Consider the following 24,364-nt stretch of genomic DNA (forward strand, 5'->3'; position numbering starts at 1 on the left):
GGCCCCACAGATAATGATGCTGTCACATATCCCTTTCACTCACTCGTATGTTCTCCAGCTCGTGCCCAAACTGAATCATTCATTTGTAAGATGGATGGTGTGTGCTTGGTTTACAGTCCAAAGTAGAATAAAACGGGGGGGAAAGTTGTGCTGATCCAAAGGGTTTATTTTCAAATAATAAAACACTTCATATATTTCCAAGAAAGAAATTAAGTACTTTTTCAAGGACTGTCAAATATAAGGAAGCTAGGGCTGGTACATAAAATTTCCAGCAAAAAGTGAGTATTCATTCAAATGAAAAAAGTCCATAATTCTGTATTTTAATCTTTTCCACTTAAATTTTACTTGAGGGCTCATTTTTTTTCTAAACAGCTAGAGCAATTAGAAAGTCATAAATATTGAAGCTCAGCTGTCACTCTAAGGAACATTTTATGATTTTTTAAATAAAAAAGTACATGAAAATAAAAAAATTCTGATATTTTATGGGAGAATCTCAACTACCGCCTACACCCTACATTATTACTACATCATCAAAAATGATGAGAGACTTTCAAGATACTTCAAATGCAGGGCCATGTCTACCAATATGTAGTTTATCTTTTCAGCCTCATTAGGAAATGGAGGCAAGATGGATACTTGGCTCCAAAGACTTGTTTTCTTACTTTACTAAGCTTTTTTATTTCTTCAAAATGTGCACCTCTCATTTATGTGCCTATGTAAATTAAAGATTCCAGCAGAATTCCAAAATGTGCAAACACACACACCTGTATGTGAAAAGCCAACAGTCCTCTAAACAACATACCAGTGCATATTATAGAAATAAATTCAAATAATTAGTTGCTCAGTACCTTCTATTTGCCTAGCATTACAGTCTGATTGGAAGAGAGAAACTATTCATACATGAAACCATTAGAGGACAATATAAGACAACAAATAATTGTTCAAATGTATTATAAAGATGGATAGGTTGAGGGAAGAGGAGGGGGAGGGTACCATGGTTGTTGAATTGAAAGAGGGCTTTCAAGAGTACCTCGATTAAATGGACAAGGTTCACATCATAGTGGGTCCCAACTCATGACCAGTGACCAGAGCCAGTTTCTGGCCCCTTTTTCTCCCAGCCTCAGTGAACTGGGAAAATAAGAATCACAAAGCTAAGTCTGTTCAATTTAATAATATCTTTTTTATGCAAAGATGATAGACTCTTTTCTGTTTTATGACAGAACACAAGATAGTAGATTTTTATTAATGTCCTATTTGGCAAAAATGAAAAGTAGCATCATTATGTCAATTCCCACAAAACACAAAAATATCAGACACAGTAGGTGACTTACAATTCAGCTTCATCTGGGAATCAGAGTATTCACTCATCATGAATGAACTACATGTTTTACTGAGTCTGCTGGAGTCCTGTGTCAGTACTGGGCACAGTCTTGGTATCTTATCACCAGGAATAAACAGCCAACCCCTGAGGGAAGGGGTGCTCACCCCTAGAGTTGTAGGGAGACTAGAAAGTCCCCAGGACTGTAGTCATCCCTTCTTTGGGATGGACTGACTGTCCTTCATCACAGAAGAGTGAGCAGCTACTTAGTAAAAGGTGCATTGAGTCACTTTCTGAGTGATATTTTGCAAAACCAGAGGTCGCTGAGTGGCAGGTGGGTGGAAGACTCTTCAAAAAGACCCTTCATTTCATAGGTTGTGACATGAGCCAAGTATTCTGCCAAAGGAACAGCAATTACTGACACCTCACAGACTCAGTCCCCTGTGATCCCATTGTATAAGGACAATTAAAGGCATTGGACTAGAGACAGATAACCCTAACAGCAGGGACATGACAGAGGTGCAAAGCAGTCACCCCATGGCTAATTGTAGCTATTCCAGCTAACTGTAGTACAACAGCAGTCCCCGTGGGAGCAACTTGGCCCACGGGGGTTTCTCCTGGAGGGTCCCATGTCAGCAGGGGACAGCCTACAGACTGTGAGTGGAGCAGTCCTGGAGGCTCACACAGCTGCCCTCCCTAGTTCCAAGGGGAAGGAGGACCATTTAAGAGGACAAAGCTGGAACCAACTCTCACCCTAGTGTGTCAGGGACACCAGAGAATGCAAATCAGGGGACTGTATCCTTCTGTGTTTTGCCACTGACACAAAATGTACTATCGATGACATTTTCTTTTCTAAAATTTCATCTTGCATTTTATGGCAACTGTTATTCAAGTTTCAGGGTAAGAACTATAAAACCAAAGAGTTAAAGAATTCAATTGTACAGGATGGCCTAAAGTACTTGAAAATGGAACTCACCTTGAAAGGGATAGAGGTTAAGTGTTAAGTGAGTAGAGCTGGGATGGTGAACTGAGGCCTGGCTGTCCAAGGCTTAAGCCTCCTGCCATATGCCCTTATAGGGAGGCTTGGAATATACAGGAGCAGCCGGGGCAGTCAAGGCAGGGGCTCCAGCGAGAGCAAAGTTCCAGGTAGGAAGGAGCAGGCACAGAGAGTGACAGTGGTCTGGGTTTGGGACCTCTGGAGTTAAACTGGACTGTGCATCGGAGACCCATCCTGGAGGACCCTGTATGCAGACCAAGCTGTGCACCTTTTCCTAATAGACTGCAGTGAGGTGCTCATGGGTTTTGAACAGGAAGTCCCAGGATAAAAATAGGGGTAAAATGGAAAGATCAACCAATAAGTAAATAGTAACGGGGAGAAACACTAAATAAAGTAACACTTTGAGCGCAGAAGCGTTTGAAAAGAACATTTCCTAAAAGATATTGCCCCATTGTGCCAGGACAAAGACTTCAAATGTGACTATGAGGTTTTCATTGCAGCATCTGAGAAAATAGTATCAGGACAAATATAGGGATGTGTGGAAGGGAAAAGGGAGAGATGCTAGATTGGTCTTAGATAAGGCGGGTGACAAGTGACGGCTTTACATGGGTTCAGGGAGAACCAGATCTGGGAGACACATAGAGACTCCCCATCTAGAATTCTGAGAGCCCACAAAAAAAAACTACATATTTTGCCAGAATCTCTTTACCAACAAATTTTTTTTTCTGCAGAAAATCTTTAGCATGCCAAGCACTGTGCTAGGCCCTGGAAATATAACTGATTAACAAGTTAAACACAAGCCTTAACTTCTTACAACTAAGGTACAGTCCAGAAATCTATACATAACAATCCGAACATCGTGAGCTTGAGAGAAAGGTTAAACAAAAATAATGAAACTTATTATGAAATTAGATCTGTATTTTATATAGTTTATTTTTTTATAAACTGTTTTATATGGATTATAATGTTGTCATTTGGATTATGATTTAACAGAAGAGGAAGTACATCTCATAGATAACATACAGTATTATTTAATATGTACAGTGATACATGTTCTATTTCACAGATTATATTTAATGATCCTATAGGCTACTCTGTGACCTATATACAAGTTACAAATGGTTTTGACTTTACGTATTTACTTAGGGTTTCTTAGCAGGATGCAATGACCTTTGAAGATTTCTTATGGTTATTATACTTCATGGACACCAAGGTGAAAGCTGAGCTCTGAGGGAGAATGGTTGCTTTGCCTCTGTCAGCTGTGAAATTACTTCTTAACATATTTCCCAAAGTGCCTTTCTTCGTGTTATATCCCTGATGGCATCTAGCCCTATTGACTCCATGGATCATCTCAGACTCTTGAAATTGCTGGGAGTGGAGGGAGGTGAAGAGAGGAGAAGGGGTGTGGGGGGGGTATTTCAATGTCAAAGCCAGGCCACCCGAGTTGATCGAGTGCTTCCTCATTGCTCACCATGGAGTCAGCGACCCCTGACTCATGTAGCTGAAATGGAGGAACAATATCTGACATATGCAGCTCTCCCTTGTTTATGTCAGAAAAGTATATCAGTTGAGGAAAAACATTAACAAGACCAAAAATGACTAGTTTGATATTGGAAAATAAAATCACCAGCAAGGCTATAAAATGTGGTAATGAATGGAAATTGACCCTTCTCCCTTGATGACTGTAAATCAGCTTCCTCTCATAAAACTGCCCAGCAAATAAAAGCTGTAGCATAACCACCTCAGCCATCGACAGCAGCCAGTACTTCTTTCTTATTGCTCTTAAAACTAGAGAATTCATATGCTCTATTTGAAACTATCACTGAGTTCAGGGACATAGTGGCCGATCACGAGCTTTCTCCCCCAAAAGCAGGGAATGATGAATTCTTCCCAAAAGACTCAGCCTGCATAAATGGATAGGACTTCTGTGCAGAAGCAATTCCTCTAAAAACAATCACTATTTCTAATTCTTCCTTTCAATATAACAAGGAGGATAGGGGGGAGGAAGAAACTTTCCTCTATTCTCCAAGGTTCTTTTGGCTAGTCTAATAATTAAGTCTACATGACAGATTAACAGGAGAAAACAACCCAATTTAATTACATGTTCACGTATGAAACCCCATGTGCATGGGAGAGTCAGAGACCCCACACACATGAGAGGTCCAGTATCAGAGACAGAAAATGAGCTACATTCTGAGCTAAAGATGAGGTGAGGTACCTTTGGGGCTTCAGAGGGGAGGAAGCTCATTTTCAGGATGAAAAGAAGAGCAGATGTTCAGTAATTCGAAGTTTGCCCTGCCCTAGAGATGGGTCATAGAAAGCTTTTTTTTCTAGTGATAACTCTTATTATGGGCAAGGCCCCTGATATAAATTCTTTAAGGGAGACATAGAAGTTTCTCAGGAGTTACAGAGTCTCAGTTGCCTTCAAAATAATTCACATGTCAATTCACATGGCACATCTTGGGGAGGCCTGTTCTGAACCCCTTTGAGAGAAATAAGACTGTTCGATATTTGAGGCAAGGGTGAAATATGATTCTGCAATCATGTGTTTATTTCTCTCCCTCTTAGCCACATTGTAAAATATAATATCTTCTATTTGGATGCAACTTTTCACTTAAGAAATTCAAGCATCTTCTATAAATAATATTTCATCATTTTTCATGAGAGCCTCCTTAAAAATCAATTATGTTTATTATGTGACCATAATAATTTAATACATCATTAAGATGTGACAGGTAGCCTGGCCAGGTGTGGCTCAGCGGTTGAGCATGGACCTATGATCCAGGAGATCGCACTTCGATTCCTGGTCAGGACACATACATGGGTTGCGGGCTCCATCCCCAGTAGGGGGCGTGCAGGAGGCAACAGATCACTGGCTCTCTCATCATTGATGTTTCTATCTCTCTCCCTTTCCCTTCCTCTCTCTGAAATTAATTAATTAATTAATTTTTAAAAAGATGTGACAGGTCCATTGCATGCTATGGAGATCAAGTTTATCTCTAACCTCAACAAAGGCTCAGGCTGGAGAAATTCTTCAATAGATGTGTATCAAGTGCCTACTATGTGCCAGACAGAAAGGCCCAGAGCATACTACACATCATAAGCCAATGGCATTGGGCCCTTTTGATTAGATCAAGCTATCTCTTTGTAATGGATGTCACCTCACATCCAAGGACCTCCCCCACACTAGGGATAAGTTTTGCTACACAACACTGGCAAAGCACTCATACTCACCTTTTAATGATGTCCCTTTTTTGAACACGGGGCATTTTATGGTTTTGAGCAATGGACATTTTATGTTTGTTTTACGTATGTGGAAAATAAAGCAAAGTAAAACTCTTCTCTCTGCCAAGGACTGGAGAGAAGAGATGAAAACACATGAAACACAAATTCATTTCCCACTGCTGGACCCTAATTTGCTCCCTTAATTTCTCAGTGGTATCAGAAATTTTAAAAGTATGTATCAGATATGTTTTTATCTGTTTGCTTAACAAATAACACCAGAATCATGCATTGTCTTTAAAATTTTTGAACATTATGAAGGTAAAGCATAGAATTTTCACACCAAACATAGACACTAAAAAAGAGAAACAACACATACAGGTACAGTTTCTTGCCATCTGGAAGCATCATAAAAAATTTTTAAAATAAAATGTGAGGTTAAAACATCAACATTTCTTTAAAACTCAGAATCTCCCACAAAACTTGTTAAAACTAATTTTAGTTTCATTTCCTCCTATTTATTTCCTTTTTTCCTCAAAAAACCCCCACAGATGCTATCTTTTCCCCAACATTGAAGGCTTTTGTTCAATTTAATTGTTTCAAATATTCCTCAGTGCTTACCCGAGTTTCAGCTCAGCTACGACTTGTGAATCAGTTATCCGATGCTTTCTAGTGTGCAAAACAGAGCCTGCACTTCAGCCAGGTAATTCCCAAGCTACGGGGACAGTATTTAGCACCTCTCTGTCTGTCTAGTGAGGACCAACATTTCACATTAGTTTTTTGTTAAGCTTATTGGAACATTTTATAGAGTAAATATAATATTTAAATGGTGATCCTACATGATAATTAGCTGCCATGATTAGTCATCGCTTTTATTTTGCCATTCTTAATGAAATTAAAATGGGGTACATTTTTCTTTCCTATGGTACGTTTTCCAGTCCGCTTTGGGTTACTTTTCCTACCTAGAGCACCTTGGCCCTTTAGGTTGTACTCAGCATTTCTCTCCCTTTTTTTTTCAACCACTTGAGCAGCAAACTACATGATGAGCCCTATTTGTGAGCTAGGGGGGATTTTAATTGTGCCTTTATCATCATTCCCATTAGAAGTGAGCATTTTCCTGCCCTCAGGAGGCCACTGGAACCTGGACAAGGAGAAGGCTTACTTAGACAAAATGGGTCCCTGCAGCTGCAACATTAAGCTGCTGGAACTTAAGCAAATTAAAATATTTTAGTATGCCATAGGCTCAATAACCAAAAATGCAACTCTTGCCAGAGGGAGCAGTGCCGGCCGCCTTATAACCCTGCTTTTCAGGATCCCCATTGGATGATGAAGCCTCAGAAGCACCCGGAGGAGGGACTCATTTCAGAGAATTAGCGTCTTCCCAGAGATGTGTAAATGCAGAGCAACACTGTGCTGGAGGCCTCTGCTATTTCGTTTCCATTCTGATCACCCTTGATTCCAATGGTTTATTAGTTCCTGGCAAGGATTCCGTTTTCAACTGCAATTCCAGCCCAAATATATCTCCTTTGTGATGTCATTTAAGGTGGAGAAAATAGTTCCACTTGTTATTCTGTAAACCGAGACGTGGTCAAAACTGAATGGCAGCTTTGTGGTGTCTGGATGCTTTTTAGCGTTCTATTTCTGAAAACAGTTTATAAAAATAAAATTTCACAGGTTGCCTAAACTTCTAACAGATATAATTTCAACCTAAGGACCCTCATGAGTTATTAAAAACATAGGGATTTTTTTTTTTTTTTGCCTGCTTTGAAAATATGGAAACTAAAACAGGGTCTACTAATAAGAAATGGAATAAATGCTGTAGCACCATTTAGTGCAACCAGTGTGTTTGAATGCTTGCTGTGGACGTTCTTATGAAGGAAAAAAGGTTAGGAAATGATGGCTGTGATTTATTTTTAAAAATATCCAATGTGTTAATAATCATCTACAAATAAGATCACACTATTTTTTATACTCAGGCTGTGAAAGAAGAGATACCATTGGCTGATTGCCAGAAATGGACGCTCATGCGTCAGGGGCAGGACCCACTCTGTCCCATCTGGGGTGCTGCTTCCACTTGTGCTCCCACTTGCCTCAGTCTCTTGCCTGTGAAGCCGTGCCACCCCCCCCCCCCACTCCCCCCAGTAAGAACATCACCTTCTAGCCCATGGTGCTGTCTCTGGAGAAACCAGTCCTCAAAGTGCCAGAACTTCTCTGGGCCCTGGATAGACTCAGACAGGACCTCCTAGCTGTGGGCCACAGGTCCTCTCTTGAACACAAAAGACCCCTGTTTACACTGGGCTCCCTTTCACAATTCCATCAGCTTCTGGTTATTTCCACTTTCTCAGAAAATCAGGAAGGCAATTATGAAAAACACTGCCATCCTCTCCTGATCCTCAGTCTCAGCCAAATACAGTCTTAAGGATGAAAAGAAATAAAACAAGACAAAATAGAAACCATACTTTCAATTTCATCCTGTCATCCTGTTTTGCTTCTGAGGCATTTTAGATTTCACCTGGACTCTTAGATGGCTTGTTTCAGGGGAACCCAGCCACCATGTCATGATGACACACTAGCAGCCTTGTGGAGAGGCCCCTGTGGGAACAACTGAGTCCTCCTACCAACAGCAAGCACCAGTTTGCCAGATCTGAGTGAGCCACACTGGAAGATTTTTCAGCCCCACTTAAGGCTTAAGATGACCGCTTCCTCAGCCAAAGCTTGACTGAAACTCCTGAGAAATCCAGGCCAAGTTGCTCCCCAAACCACTCACAAGTTCCTGACACATACAAACTGTGAAAGATAAAAAATGCTTATTATTGTGTTAAGCCGTTCCATTTTCGGGTAATTTGTTATATATCAACAGATAATTAATACAGCTGTTTCTGTTTAACAGTCCTTCATAAGCAACATTTTCCCTAACTTTATCTGAAGGGACATGATTACATCGTGGCCCATTTGAAGCTTAAAAGTTAGGAAAGCTTGTGCAACAAAGGACACTATCAACAGGTTTCAACAAAGTGAAAACGTAATTCCCAGAATGGGAAATGTTATTGGCAAATAATATATCTAATGAGGGGTTATTATCCAGAAAATTTAAAGAACTCCTATATTCAATAATAACAACAACAAACAACAACAAAACACCTGATTTTAAAATGGGGAAAAGACTTGAATAGACAATTCTCCAAAGAAGATATACAAATGATTAACAAGCACATGAAAAGATGCTAAACAGCACTAATCAGTAGGGAAATACAAAATAAACTCATCATGAGATACCACTTCAGACCCATTAAGATGGCTATTATTTTTAAAAAGTAAAAATAAAATGAATGTTGGAAAGGACATAGAGAAATTGAAACCCTTGTGCATGGTGAAAATGTTAAATTATGCAGCTGCTGCAGAAAACAGAATGGAAGTTCCCCAGAAAAATTAAAATCCAACACTTTCACTTCTGGGTATATACAAAAGAGGATTGAAAGCAGGAACTCAAACATATATTTGTACACATGTGTAAAATAGTCAAAAGGTAGAAGCAAACCAAGTGTTGATTGACAGGTAAGTGGATAAGCAAAATATGAGATATACATACAATTGATTATTAGTCAGCCATAGAAAGAAAGATAATTCTGACAGATACTACAAAATGGATGAACCTTGAAAGCATTATGCTAAGTGAAATAAGCCAGTCACTAGAGGACAAATACAAAAGGGGGGACATCTGTAATACTCTCAACAATAAAGATAAATTTTAAAAAATCTAAAGCTGGAAAAGGAAGCAAAAAGTAAAGGACAAATACTGTTTGATTCCACTTACATGAAATATCTACAACAGCATCAATACTGTGCATCTGGTTGATTATGATGTGTCAGTGTATGTTCATAAATTGTAAGAAATACACCACTCTGGTGGGGGATGTTGACAGTGGGGGGAGCTATGCCTGAATGGGGGGCAAAGAGTAGTAGACAAAGAGTTATGTTTCAGCTTCAGGCCCAGAAAAGCAGCAAAGCCGGATGAAGTGATACCATGGCAGGCAGCAGGACAATGCAGTGACCAATGACCTACCTTAGCGCTGACCAATCAGTAGAGACCTGGACCCTGACCCTATATGCTCATTTTGATGAATCAGCATATTAAGGGGCACATCTAGAAAGCTGATGAATATTCTATTGAGATCCTCCCCTTTCACTTCCCCTAAAAGTCCTGCCTTTAGAAAACAGATAAAAAAACCTTGAGACAAAGTGTTTCAGTAGATAGTTAAATATTAACTAAAAGGAAGGGAGCAAATGGAACTCAGCATCTGATTAAGTCAGAAAACTAGAAAGGACAGTTTCACAGTCACTCCAGGTGTCAGAATAGGCAGGAAAGACGCTTTTTAGCCACCCCAGGGAGTAAGGAACTGGCACCATTCCACCAGATTAATGGTGGGGGAGGGGACTGGGGAGGGGGAATTTTTCTTTCACTGAGAGCGTGTGCAGTAGAAGCCAAAGTGGCAATCATGAAAAGGGGAGGGCACTAGCCTGGGAAAATCTGGGGGAAAGACTGGAAATGATAAGGGCATGAAAGCCCAGAAGATCCAAGAAAGGATTGGGTGGTTTGAAAGAGAGCCTGCTCTCGCCCAAACCCAAAGAAACGTAGGAAGCTGGACCAAGAGTCCAGCGAATGTCCTCCTTGCAAAGCAGACTTACGCTCTTTTCTCGGGCACATGCTTCTTGCCGCCTTTTCTCCTAAACTCCAAAGGTCCCCATAAAACTTGCCATTTAGGGGAGCAGCAAGCAGCAGCAGAGGACTCTCCTGCCGCCACCGTAACTTCCTTTCCTGAGTCCGCACAGCCTCGTCTGTAGCCTCCCAATCTCTGCCTCTCCGAGGGAGTATACTATCTCTTTCTTTCTAATAAATCTTGCCACTATTGCTTAAAATCCTCTTACATCTATGTCCTTGAAATTCTTTTCCTGCAACACCACAAAAGAATCCTCTTTCCAGACAGTGCTGGGGCAGGCCTGCCTCAGACCCTGGTCTTCCTCCAGTAACAAAGGATCCAGCATGCGCTCTCTCACGCCCGTGCCTGCCTTCGCAAGCATGTGTCTTTGCTTGCTTTCTCCTAAGCGATAAGGACTTCTTTTGCCTCTGTAACTTGTTTCCTGAGTCCCCGCAGCCCAGCTGGCTCACTTCTGCCTCTGACTTTCTCTCTGAAAGGCCAAGGCAGCTCTGAGTAGCCCACTTGAATCTTCCTTTCAAGTGTAATTTCATTTTGCATGTTAAATAAACTTCCTCTTGTACTAGGAACTTGTACAGAGTTCTTGGCTCTGAATTCTTTCCTTGCCATACTCAAGAACCAAAGTTGCTGAACTGAGGCCTGTCATCGCTGCCAACATTAATAAAAGTTAAAAAATTTTAAGTAGATCAGTAGTTGCTTGCGGATGGTAGAGGTGTCAAAGAAAGAAAGGAGATACCAAAAGGGATTTCAAAGAGGCACAGAGAAACTTTTGGAGGTAATGGCTATGTTCTTAATTACAATGATGGTCTCACTAATATATCCATATATCAAAATGCACCAGATTGTACACTTTAAATGTGATCAGCTTATTGTGTATCATTATTCCTCAAAAAGCAATTTTTAAAATTAGGCTTACATGCATTTTTAAATAAGGCCTGTAATTAAATAATTTGGCCACTTTAAATACCATCAGACACACTACCATAAATATCCAAAATATTTAACATAAATATTTAATATAAAATATAATAGAGATAGAACTAAATTACATCAAAACAGCCAAGAAGCGGTAATCACTTGCAAAGGGCTCGCAGAGCCCTGAGGAAGCAGAGAGAAGAAATTGCCTGTGGGAGCAGCCTCCCTCTTTAGTGCTGGATTAGCCACCTCTCCTCATGCTCAGGCTTCCCACTGACTTCAAAGGCGTCTCCAGATCAGAGAAGAGCAGCGCTGGGCCGAACAATGGCAGTGAGGTGGCGGTTCCCCTGAAGAGATTCTCTTTTGAGCTGCATCCCTGATGACATGATCACATTATGAATGATAGGAGGGCTTTGGGGTGGGACTCAGGAGCTACTAAAATACTCTTAGGCTTCAAAGAGGAGAAAAGAAATTCATTTAAATCAAAACAAAATTTTTAAAATCATGGGAGAGAGAGGCAATCCCTTGCTGGAGGAGTGACTGTGACAAACACTTTCTGTGTGAGGTTGGCTTTGCTAGCTATCCGCAGTATCTGGGGAAGGCACCAGACAAAAAAGCAGGGAGGGAGAGCTGAAGAAAGAGAAATCTATTACCAAATCCACCATAATACAATAGCTTAATATTGACACAAGCACAGCATGGGGATTGGGGCCATGCTGGCGCACATGTAGTGACCGCACCCTGCGCGGAGAAATAGAAACAGGCTACTGAGGTGAGCTGGCCCAGGGAATACACATGCATGAAACACCTTGTAGCTCGAGAAACAATCGACTCCGAAATAACATGCTGAGAAACTGAATGAGGATTGTGTTTTTAAAATAATCAAGCAGTAGGATCTAAAATGTTGCTGGCAAAAAAAAAAAAAAAAAAATTAGTGGATGGATTTATGCAGTTTCATGAACCAGCAGGTATAATGGAGCTATCTATTTTCCTCGTGCTTCATAATAAAGATGATCATTCAGAGCTGGAAATCTGTTCTTAGGAACTGAAGTAGAAATGTGATGTAATGTTCCTGGTAAAATATCAATTCAAGGACCTTATAATTATTAGAATTAAGGAAAGGTTAGTGTTGGGTAGTTCAGAGAAAACAGGACTTGAATTTTAAAGACCTCTAATATAAGGCTGAATATGTTAAGTTGTGTTAATAGAATCTGGGCAACACAAAGAAAGGAGAGATTAGTATCAGTTTTGGTTGAATAGGGGAAAATTTGTGATATGCAAAGAATCACAGAAGGGTGACATAAAAATGGAAGATGTTATAAAGGTGCTCAGAATAACAGTTTTCATTTGTGATTTCAAAAGTATAAAGGTCTGCTGCTTTTAAAAATAGAGAAATCCTTCATTTGCTTTCTATACCAAAAAAAATTTTCCTCACCTCCAGTAACTATCTTTCTCAAACTGTTACATGACTTCCATGCTGGGGAAGCCCCTCGCAGTTAAACACGTCCTGGATCCACCTTGCATGGGATCCAGCCCTCTCCCCCAGGTTCCCTTGTCCACACTGCCCTGAGAGCCTCAATGGAGCCCAGTGCAGATTGCAGAGGTGGAAAGCCTTCGCCTAGTGATTTCCAGACTGATGTTAACAGTAAGCCCTAACTTGTCCCTTCTAGCCATGCTGAGCCCTCGCCTCTAGCTACGGAGCAGCACTGCTGTTATTTTAAACTATATGGCTGCTGCACCTGCTTGCTTCATAGATAGGGGGCCAGCAGGATCCCACCCGGGAGAAACAGAAAAGCAGTGGGATTGTGGGCAGCGTATTTAGATCAACTGTATGTTATAGCAGACTTCTCTGCAGAGCGCTTGAAACGTCCCTGGAATAATTTCCACAGAAGCAAAACTCATTACGTATTGGAAACAGCAACAAAATATGCCAGATCTGCATATGCAGTCAGGTAATGGATTCAAAATCATTCGTGGGCACGTTATATATATTTTATGTATATCAGAAATAGGGTTGCCAGATTTAGCAAACAGAAATATAGGACATGCAGCTAAATTTGAATTTCGGATAAACAAATAATTTTTTAATGTAGGTATGTTCCATATGTTAAAAGATCAACTGAGACATATTAAAAATGTTAAGGGTTTATTTAAGCAAAACTCAGTTGGAATTGGGCAGCATGGAACTGGACGTAGTTAGGAAGGCTCCACTGACAGGAACTAAGGGCAGGACTTCTATAAAATACAGAAATAAAAGACAAAAAGGAAAAAGGGAAGAGGAAAAAGGGAAGGGGAAGGGAGGGGAGGGGAGGGGAGGGGAGGGGAGGGGAGGGGAGGGGAGGGGAGGGGAGGGGAGGGGAGGGAAGGGAAGGGAAGGGAAGGGAAGGGAAGGGAAGGGAAGGGAAGGGAAGGGAAGGGAAGGGAAGGGAAGGGAAGGGAAGGGAAGGGAAAAGTTATTTGATTGGCTATATCTAGTTGGCTGTTTGTGATTGGTTGTCATTAGTGTTTTGATTTTGTAACCTTGAGACATTTATAGGCTTAGATTTTGGTTTTCGTAGCTACACCGTCATGGCATTAGCCATCTCAGTCTAAAGACCTCCTTATTTAATTGATTTAACACAGGTGATATTAACACCAGTATTAATCATGCTTATAGTTAAAAATAACTTGTTATTTACCAGAAATTCAAGTCTAACTATGTGCCCCACATTTTATCTGGCAACTCTAACTGGGAGGACTCAGAAGAGTTTCAGAGCGGTGGCAATTAGACACGCAGGAGGGGAAGGGCATTGAAGCAGGAGAAACTATGGATAAAGAAAGGGAGTGGTTGCACTTTTTCAGAGACAATGAATAGAGCAGCTCTCCCAAGCAAAGCTTTCATGTAGGAGAATAAAATTAAAGAGGACTATCGAGGACATATTTTGGTGCAGTCCTACCAAGGAGAGAGAAGAGGGGAATTTTGAGGACAGCATCATGGCCTGAAGCCAAAAGACCGAAGGATGTAGGAGCTAAAAAAATATTAATACTTTTTCTCCCACCTTCTAAGTTCTTCTGGCTGGGCTAATAACCAAATTAACAAAGACAGATTAACAGGAGAAAAATCAAACTTTAATACAAGAGCTTAAAATCAGTATCTCAAAAAGCAGCTTCAGGGTGAAAGAATTTTGCTCCCTTCAGCACCAAAGAATCTGAGAGAAGTCGAACATTCCACCTTACACCTTCGGCTGTGCTGTGGCCATCCAGGTCTCTCCCACCGCCTTAAAATCTTCAGGCAGGGCCTATGGCCAGCTCATCTACCCGAGACATGTTTCAGAGGAGAGGGAAAACGCCTGCCACCCGACTCAGCTCTTCGTGACAGAGTAGCCAGGGAGCCCAGGGCAAGAGGCCAGGACAGTACAGTGAAGGATGCATGTGCGAGCACACCCCCTGGGAGTCTACACAAATCTTGAAGAAGACAAGAATGTGTGATTTGAGGTTGAAGCAATTTTATTTAAATCTCATGAAATGGGAATCCCAGCTAACCCCTGGCTCCACATATATAAAATAACTTTTATAGACCCAACTTCTGATTCTTTGGGAGTGAGCGATTTCGTGCACCTACCCCCCCCCCCCCCCCCCAGGGTCCATACTTTACTCATTCTTTCCTTTTGGTAACTATTTTTTGGACATCTCAGCACCTCCATCTGTGTTCATGCAGTCTCAGGGAGAGCTGGGCAAACTCAGGTTGACTTCTTTTTCTCTTTGTTACCTTCTCTGGCAAGTTTGGTCTCAGTTTCATGGTCCTGTAAATGTGTACACAGCTGTGAATGTTTAAGTGAGGAATACAACTTTGCTCCTACCCCATTACCTCCATGTGTTTGAATGAGTGTACATGTGTTCCTATGTACCCCAGTGAGCTCAAATGTGTATATGATTATCCTACTTCCTGAAGTGGATGCATTTATTCTATAATCGAGAAAAGACCCAGGAAACTCTTCTTGCGACTGCTTGTAATATTTCTCATCTGTGGTTCCAATGTTTCCCCAGAAATGAAGTGCTGATTCGTGATGACAGTGGCAAGTTAACGTAGTGTATTGTTATTTCCAGAATAATGACTTCAGAATGATATTATTTGGCCATTCACCTGGCCTGTTTGGAGGCAGCGGAGTGGGAAGTGTTATGGGCAAGGCAGTGCCGATGGGATGTTAGGCAGCACAACAGTGGCAAAGAATTCATCAGAGAACAAGCTTTATACTTTCGATGCAAGGAATTTTAGAAAGAAAGGAACACAGAGGCAAGCAAGAAATCAGAGTAGTGTTTGTTGCATTGCCTCTCTTCTTCATCTTGCCGTATTAATCGAGCCCTACTTCGTGCCCACAATTGACCATAACTAACCAAGAAACCCACGGGGAGTGAGGAGGTCAGATGGGGAAGACACTGGGGGTGGAGTTGTTGGGCAGAACAAAGGAAGTGTACAATCCCATTAGAAATCAAATATTTGGAGGCTGTGTCTCCAAATCCAGCAGACCCCTGGGCACACAGTTCCAGGCCTTAATTAGGATTTTGTAGCAATTTTTAAGATAAAGTCATTTTCCTAAATATCACCAGTTTTTACTTTAGACATATGTCGGGATCTTCTTAAAGTTCCTGGCCATTCTGTTCATTTTTAATTCCAATGTAGATGAAAAACTAGAAAGGGTCAATGTTCATACCAGCTGGGTACCTAAAATAAGGAATTTGAACACAAAACAAGGAGAACCATAGCCTATGGGACTGTGCTGTAAGCTGGGGGCATGAGAACTGATCTCTTCAAGACAATGCTGTTGCTTTCTCTACCACTTAGCATCATAGAGCTGAAGGAACGTCAGAGAACATCTTGTCTCAGCTAAAGCCCTTCTCACAGACCACAGGAACAATGCAGTTAGTTCAGCTGTGGCCAAGCCCAATACCCAGGCTCTTTGATTTCCAGTGCCGCACTCTTTCTAGTAATAATAGCTCTAATATTCATAATACCTATTGTATACCAGATACTACTCTAAGCACTTTACAGTGTTACTGCATTTAACCCTGCAACCACTCCCATGATGTACATCCAGATTACTGTACGTACTTTCCTCAGGTGAGGCACCTGAGGCCTAGAATCAAATAGCTCGCTCAATCTCAACGCTGACAAAGGGCTGGGCTTCCTGCCCTGCGCCCACACACACTCCTACCCTGAAGGAGTGTGCTTGTCTCCCTACCATCCACCTTCCTCTTCCCTCCACCCCCTGGAAACACCTGCAGAGAGGCCTGGGCACTTGGTGCTTCCCTTCACCCAGCCTCACTGTGCAGTCAAGCTCTAAATTCTGCTTGGCACCCGGGTCGCACATATAAAGAATCATCAGGACACATGGTCTTGACTTTGGCGATGCTGCAGTCGCTATAACTGGGAGAAAAGAATATCAGCTTGTTGCCCTCATTCTTAGCAAGATCCCTGGCTGTTCCTTGAAATGCTTTAAGCAACTTGATGCCTAAGACGAGCTTCATTACCTCCCGTTTCAACTCCCTTAGTTCTATGTGAAAAATAAAGAATTTTTATAATTATGAAGTAACAGGAGGGATGAGAAAGATGATATCATTGTAAAGTGACTCTTTCCTGGCTCTGATTAATTATCTAATTGGCAACTGGCCCTCATGTCAGATGCGGGAGTGTGTGCAAAGCCTTGGGGTAATCATATCACACCCCTCGCTTGCAGTTACGAGAACTCATTGTTAGTAAGCCACCACCCGGAGCCCCCTGAGGTTGTTTGATTCCTTTCCCTTTTCTTTTTTCGATTTCCAGTGCCACTGAAATCACCCTTTCAGTGTATGACCAATAAATGACAATCTTCTTCTGCTGCACAGAACCTGAAGCGGGTGGCTGAGACCTGGATGGACGAATTTGCCGAGTACATTTACCAGCGACGCCCGGAGTACAGACACCTCTCCACCGGGGACATCTCCGCCCAGAAGGAGTTGCGCAAACAGCTCAAGTGCAAGGACTTCAAGTGGTTCATGGCTGCGGTGGCCTGGGATGTGCCTAAGTACTACCCTCCCGTGGAGCCCCCGCCCGCGGCCTGGGGAGAGGTGAGGAGCCGCTGCGTGAACCCTGCCCTTGCTCTAGTGTGTCCGCCTCTCCCAGCCTCGGGAGCGGGAGGCACTGCGGAGACCCTCCGCTCCTCTGGCCAGCAGCCACATCAGATTAGCGTAAATCACCTCAGCTCCACGAATGTTCAGCCTTTTTAGAAATTGCTAGGGGTGAGCATTCAGCCCTCAGCCTTGATAGCCTCGCCGAGAATGCTGGGCCACTGTTGACTCCCCAAATGGATTTTTCAATATACCTGAAAAAATATTTTTATTTGAGATTACTGAAATGACCCAGGAGAGCTTGGAGAGAATGAAAACACCTGTCACACTACTGTGTCAAAGAGGGTGACCTAATGTCCATGATAAAATCCCTCACTGTCCCCCATGCCCAGCCTTCCTGCTGCCTGTGTATGCAAGGACAAGGTTACAGAGGGCCTTGGCTGCTTGCCACCCAGGGTGTACTATGCAGAACCGTGAGGAAATGCATTTCCATTATACCCAGGACTATGACATGTGCAGGAGCCCCGTCAGTTCTTTAAATAAGCACTAACCTTTCCACCTCTGAATGCTTTAAATAGCCATCTTTTGGCATAAAAGGACTATTGTGCCAGTTCAGTTCCATTCAATCCTGTTACTATGGCCTTTTCCCCATAGAAAAGAGTGTGTAAAGCAAGAGCTGAAATTGGATAGGGTGGATTTATCCTAGCAACTTAATCTGCTTTTGCAGAAGGTTATGGGGGGAAGTGCAGGCTGGGCAGGATGCTTTCCAAAGCCAGGAGTTGACTGTTGCGGGTTGCGAGGACCCTTTTCAGCACCGTCCTGGGTATGTTTGGTGGTGTAAGGGAGGGCACACCTTTGTCTGGTTAGTGTCTGTGTCTTGGCAGAGCTCTGAAAACAGGTGGCTCAGGGCATAGCAGGAAAGGCCAGGGTACTGAGGCAGTGCTCTTGGGTGAGCTATCCCAGCTCCTGTAGAAAATGTATCCAGCAAGTTACATGGCACTGCTTGTTTTGCTGAGCGGGTCCAAAAAGATGTCATTCTTTACCTGTGTCAGATCCCCTAGAAGTGAAGGAGTGGAGGCCATCCCCACACACTCCATCTCCTAATATGTTTTGTATGTGCATGTGGTCTTGATGCGGGCTGCTTAAATCAGTTAGTAATTCAGTCTAACCCTCTGCATTGTAAGCATTTCATTAGAGCTCCCCTGGAATATTAGTAATATTAATCTGCTGGTATTAGTTGTAGCTATTTATCGTGGGCTTAATTTACAACAGTGGAAATTTAAAGTATCCTCCAGGAAGAACCTTCTTTGTCTAATGCATTGTGAGACACAGGAATTTGTTACCCAATGAGCAGATGAGTTCCTTCCTAGAGCTTTATGGTTCAAGTTACGTCTGTCATCTTCCTGTGATAATTTGAATGCAGTCCTTCCTTAGTGACTAGGAAATACTCTTGAAACCTCATAGTATTGTTGTGCAATTGGCAGCTGGGTTAAACCCTCATCAATCTTTTTTCTACCTGGTATAGAAACATAAATTTCTATTCCTACCTGGTTATTACCTCACACTGCAACTGGCCACATTTCCCCATGTTACCTGACTAAACTATAACCAGTATTTCCAAAGCACCTTGCTTGGAAACAGATTCAAGCTTCCACTGAGGTTCTAGAAAAGACATAACTTCCCAGTAGTCAAAATAAAACTCATCTTAGGGCCAAGTGGGCTATGCCAGAGTGCTTTTATCCATTGCTCCTGACTGCCTCGCACCTTTTACGAGGCTTGCCTGGCCCATAGGGACATCTGCATTCGTCATTCCTGGTCTAAACAATCAGACTTTGAGAAGATCGTGTTTTTTATTTTAACATGATGGCAAATTTCTTTCCTCGGTGTTTCAGGACAGCAAACAAAGAAAGGTCATACTTAGGTTAAGGGAAAGAAGAAAGTGGGGATCTAGTCAAGGGCCAGTTGCTCTCAGTGGCATTTGTTCAGCAAAAGTGTGCTGCAAAGCAAGAGCAAAGGATGACGACAGAGCTTGGAGGGAGCAAAAAGAAAGGAAATCAACAGTGGCAAGGGTTTTCACTGGCAAATCGTTTTGAAAAATATCTATTTTCTAAGCAAAATAGATCCCTGACAGAGAATGCAATGCATGCACATTTAATTCAGGAGGTAAGTGAAGTATTCAAAATGCAGCTTAATCTAAATAAAATGATGAAAAAGAAAGACTTCTAACTATACACTGGGTGATAACATCTACTGTTTCATTGTGGACAAAAATTACTAAATATGCAGAATATACCTGTGGACCATTTGATCTCCAAAATATTTCTCTCAAAGTTTTCACTCTTATGTTTCCTTTTCCTTTTGAGAGAGCTTTTTAAAAATAATTGTTTTAATTTGGAATAAACTTACAGAAAAGTTACAAAGATAGTGCGGAAAGTTCACATATACCCTTCACCTCACTTCTTCTAATGTTAACATCCTGTTTGCCACATTAACCATAGTACATTGGAACTAAGTAATTAACATTGGAAAAAATACCATTGCCTAAATTACAGACTTTATTCAGATTTTACCAGTGATTTTACTGATGCCTATTTTCTGTTCCAGGATCCAATCTAGAAAATGAGAGGGCCATTTAATTTCCTATAAACTTTAATTGTTAGAACAAGCAAAGCTCCTAAATAAATGTCAATTGCTGTTTTAGTAAGAAAGTGAAAAAGGAAATGCAGACTATGTGGGGGTTTTAAGCAGCTATAGGAAGGAACCACAAATGTCCAGCAAAGTAAACATAAGAATTCTTTATAGGAGGCCTGTGCCAAGAAGTGGGGTAACTCACTGCTTTATGCACTTGTGCTTGGAATGATTTTCCACCTGCTTTTCTGTGCCAGCCTGATTCTGGGTAAACAGAGAAGTGCTTAGGCAATTTTTGGCTCTGGCAGTTGAAACCCAGTTTGTAAAGGATGTGTTACAGACCTTAAACACCCTGTAAAGTGCTACTCATTACCCTGATAAATTTAGCTGCATTATTGTATTTGTCTCCTAACTTATTTCTCTACTTCTGGCCTTTCCCCCTTCAGTTGATTCTCAACATGCCCCGCTTAAAATGGTAGATCAGGCTCCTCCTCCATTCAAAACCTTTCAGTAGCAACCATCTCTCTCGGGGTAAAAACCAAAGTCCTTATCTATACCATAAGTGATCTGACTTTTGTTGCAACCCTTTCAACCTCATCTCTTACTTGTCACCCTTTGGCTTACTTTTCTCTAGTCACACTGGCCTCATCGCTGTTCCTCCAACTGGCCCAGTACAATCCTGCCCCAGGGCCTTTGTACTTCTTATTCCTTCTACTTAGAATCTTCCAGCCTCAGAAATCCTATGGCTCCTTTCCTCACTTCCTTCAGGTTCTTACTCAAAAAAATCATCTTCACCCGGCCAGCGTGGCTCAGCATCGACCTAGGATCCAGGAGATCGCAGTTCCATTCCTGGTCAGGGCACATGCCTGGGTTGTGGGCTCGATCCCCAGCAGGCGGTGTGCAGGAGGCAGCTGATCAATGACTCTCTCTCACTGATGTTTCTTTCTCTCTCTCCCTCTCCCTTTGTCTCTGAAATCAATATATATAATCATCTTCTTAAGACCTTCCTTGGTCACCCTATTTTGTGTGTGCAGCAATTCACAAACATGGATTCTCATATTTACACACATCAATCCTCCTTCCCTGCTTTGTTTTCTCCTCAGCATCCATCACTATATGACAAGCTATCTAATGTATATATTTATCATATTTCTCACCTATCTCCCCCACTGGAAAACAAGTTCCATGACACAGGGATTTTGTTGATTTTTGGAATTACTATTGCTCTTCAGCAGCTAGAAAAGTGTTTGGTGTACAGTAGGTGCTCAATAAATATTTGTTGAATGAATGAATGAATGGAAGATCCTGGCTCCCTATTGTTCCCCTCCCCATTCATTGCTCTGCCCACACACTTTCAGAGAGCAACCCCACTGAGTGCTCACTCTGCTTTACTACATGGGGGGGAAAAATCTCTATACCAACCCCTCCTTGGCCACACAAAGTCCACCTCGTTGGGAAGCGCGGCCAGGACAGTTTGAGTAATGCACTTTGGGTAATTGATTCTGATGGGCTGTCAGATCTATGGTCCACATAATCAAACAAGCTATGGAATACTCTCCTCTGACATCCTAAGGAGAAAAAGAAAATAGTCCGAAAGGAGAATTTTCTGTCCTGGCAGTTTCCAAACTGTCCCTGTCAGCTCCCTGCTTAAAAGGCAAGAAGACATTAGTCGTAGCTGATGGAGAGGTTCTCCGGGAGCCAGGCCGCCCCCTCCGGTGCGCAAGGCAGCGGGCGAAGTGGGGCGGGCCGGGCGCCCCGGGGGAGGAACGGGGCTCTGAGCCGGGTACAAGGCCAGCCTCCCTCTGTGCTGCCAAGAGAAGCAGCCTGCTTTTCCATGGTGCTGTGCTGGGGAGGACACGGACAGATTTAAAGTGGAAACCTCCTCTTAAATCATGCACATATGGAGTGTCTTTTTTTGTGTCACGATGCTAAATGAAAGAAACAGAATCTCCTATTACTTTTCTCCTTTTTACCTCTTCCTTCCTTAGAATTCATGAATTTGCTAAAGTCGTTTATAGTACTCCTTTACAGTCCAAAAAAGAAGACTTCTGCAGAGTCCCAAATATCTCATGCAAGAGCGAATAAAACTAGTAAAATAGACAAACCTGTCTTTTCCAACCAGCGCCATATACTCTTTTAGGAGGTGTCTGCTTACCGTCCTCAATGTGCCAATCTTGGCCCATCCTCTTGTCATCTTGCAATTGTGCAAAACTTTTTTTAAATCTTTATTTTAAAAATCCATCTCAACGCCGAACTACTCCTGCTGCTATTTAAATTCTTCCCTCAAGATTAATGTCACCCTGAATTAAGGGACATTCACAAAAACAGGCACCTTAAGTAATGTCTCCTCCTCTGCTTTGGGCTGCTCTTGACTTCGTTTAATCTGCTTCCTTTTTCTGATGTGCCCACAGTACACAGGCCTTTCAGATTTCTCCGGATCGGCTGACATGAAAGGAAGCTCGAGACTAAGAGCTGCATTATTTGAAAGATCAGCTGAGGATGTGATGTTGTCTCTTTCAAGCAAATGAGGTGTGTGTGCCGCTGCTGTGTAATGCAGAAGTAAACCCCAGAGCCTTCTGCACAGTGACTGAGGTTCTCTCTCTTAGAAGAGCCATGGCCAGTTTCCCACCTTCCCCTGCAACCTGGTCTTGCAGCTAGGAAAGGTACAGAGTCAGATTGTCCTGCGACTCCCCTGGCAGCTCTGCAGGGACTGTCCCTCACATTCAACTGCTGTATATCTAAGCCAGATCTTTAAATTAAGCAGTCATTCAGAGATGCTTTGCCATTCTCTGAGTGTATTGGAGTTGACTTGATCTGTCATTTATTGTCTCAGGCAAAGGCAATGCTGATATGATACGCCACTTCACCCCTCTGGAGCTCAACAACAAGGTTAAGAAAAATGTAAGGACAAATAAAGGATCGCTTTATCCTTTCAGATTTTACTATGAGCTTTCTGAGTTCTCAACAATTGAGACAGGTGACGACACACTTAAGTATCTATGAAAAACATAATTTTAGTTCCGTATACCCAGCTGAGTAAATTGGACATCTTCTCAACATCTTCTGACCCAAGTCATAATGGAATCAGAGGGGTTTCAGAGCTAACAGATTTCTTTTTCTTCTCTTATATAAATATGCAAACAAACCTGTCAGTCTTTTCTATGTATTTTGGTCTTCCTTAGAATATATGTATTCATATTGACATATGTTTACACACATAAATATACACCTTTTGGGGTTCGTGTGATAGAAGTAAATGAAATTTTAACTGTATGTTAACCTAATCATTAATTCATCTTAATGTTTAATTTTCAATGATAATTGGTACCTTTCTACTTCCAAGAATGCTACAAAATTAATAGAATTTGAGAATTCTTCAGTTATCATAGCAGGATTTCTAATATGCAGCCTCAGAGAGATGACCATGATGGAACAAATTCAATATAATTTTACAGTCCTGGATGTAAAAATTATGTCCCCCCACCCCCTTAACCATTCTTTAACAAAGTGCCCAGCTGGCTTCTGTGACACTGCCCTCAGCTTGCCTTACAAATCCAGTAACCACCCCCCAGGCGGAGGACACGAAGCAGCACAGCAAAAAATAAGGAAGACTTGGGGGTCCTGGAATAAAAGTGAGAAAATACTGGGAATGTGTTCTAAGTGAGCCAGACTGATTCCAATATGCATTACTGGGCTTGGTTTTAATCACTGGCAGGCATGCAATGGTTATAAGCAAGCACCAGTGTCCCTCTAGGTGTCCTTGCAATGTCCTGAGCTGTTCTGTTAGCAGTAGGTCTTGACTGGCCCCGTTCCAAACTCTGGGAAGCACAGTGACTCAACTGCTTAAAGGTAAGCAGTCCCGTAAACTCACAGTAAATACGTTTTGGGCAACTTCAAGGTCATCAGTCAGTCTTAGATTTTGTGAACAACGTGGAACATAATTATCTCTGTTTGGGTTTGGGACATGCCAAATAAGCACTCCTGCGCTCCCCTGCAGCCTCCAGGGCTAAATCCTTCCTCTACATTTTATTTTCTCACAACAGTGGAACAGTTCTAGTAAAATAGTTGTATTTTTTTATGAAGAAAAACAATTTTATACATTAAAAAAAAACCTAACTAAGTCAGACTTTGAAGCACACTTTGTGCCAGAAGAGGACGGCACAACCTTGTAAAGATGCTCCTAAAAATAAAATCTGAGCCAAAGATTTTGTATTCAGCCAAACTAAACTTCAAGTATGAAGGCCACTGAAAAGTTATAAACATTCAAGAACTCAGGGATTATTTTCCCCAAGAGTCTTTTTTGAGAAACCTACTGAAGAGTGAGCATCAGAAAACCAAGACTTGTCCTAAGGCCCGATAGAGACAGGCTATAAGATGCAAAATGCATGTGCTCTACCGGTGGAGAAACAATACAACCAGCAAGTAAGAAAAGTGGAAAGCATAGTAAGTTCGCCGATTGTCCCACAGGCATTTACTGGGATTAAA

The 24,364-nt window shown here is 41.9% G+C and overlaps 1 protein-coding gene across 2 annotated transcripts in view; it reads left to right on the top strand.

The window, feature by feature from the left end:
- Nucleotides 1–24,364, top strand: part of GALNTL6 (polypeptide N-acetylgalactosaminyltransferase like 6) — a 755,171-nt gene that overhangs the window by 695,446 nt on the left and 35,361 nt on the right. For both annotated transcript variants that reach the window (XM_016200291.2, XM_087816550.1), the window contains one exon: nucleotides 17,030–17,251. In XM_016200291.2, the coding sequence (XP_016055777.1) occupies nucleotides 17,030–17,251 (222 nt within the window). The remainder of the gene's footprint in view (nucleotides 1–17,029; nucleotides 17,252–24,364) is intronic.

This window comes from Miniopterus natalensis, chromosome 4 (genome assembly GCF_054644295.1).
Source record: "Miniopterus natalensis isolate mMinNat1 chromosome 4, mMinNat1.hap1, whole genome shotgun sequence".
NCBI lineage: Eukaryota > Metazoa > Chordata > Mammalia > Chiroptera > Miniopteridae > Miniopterus > Miniopterus natalensis.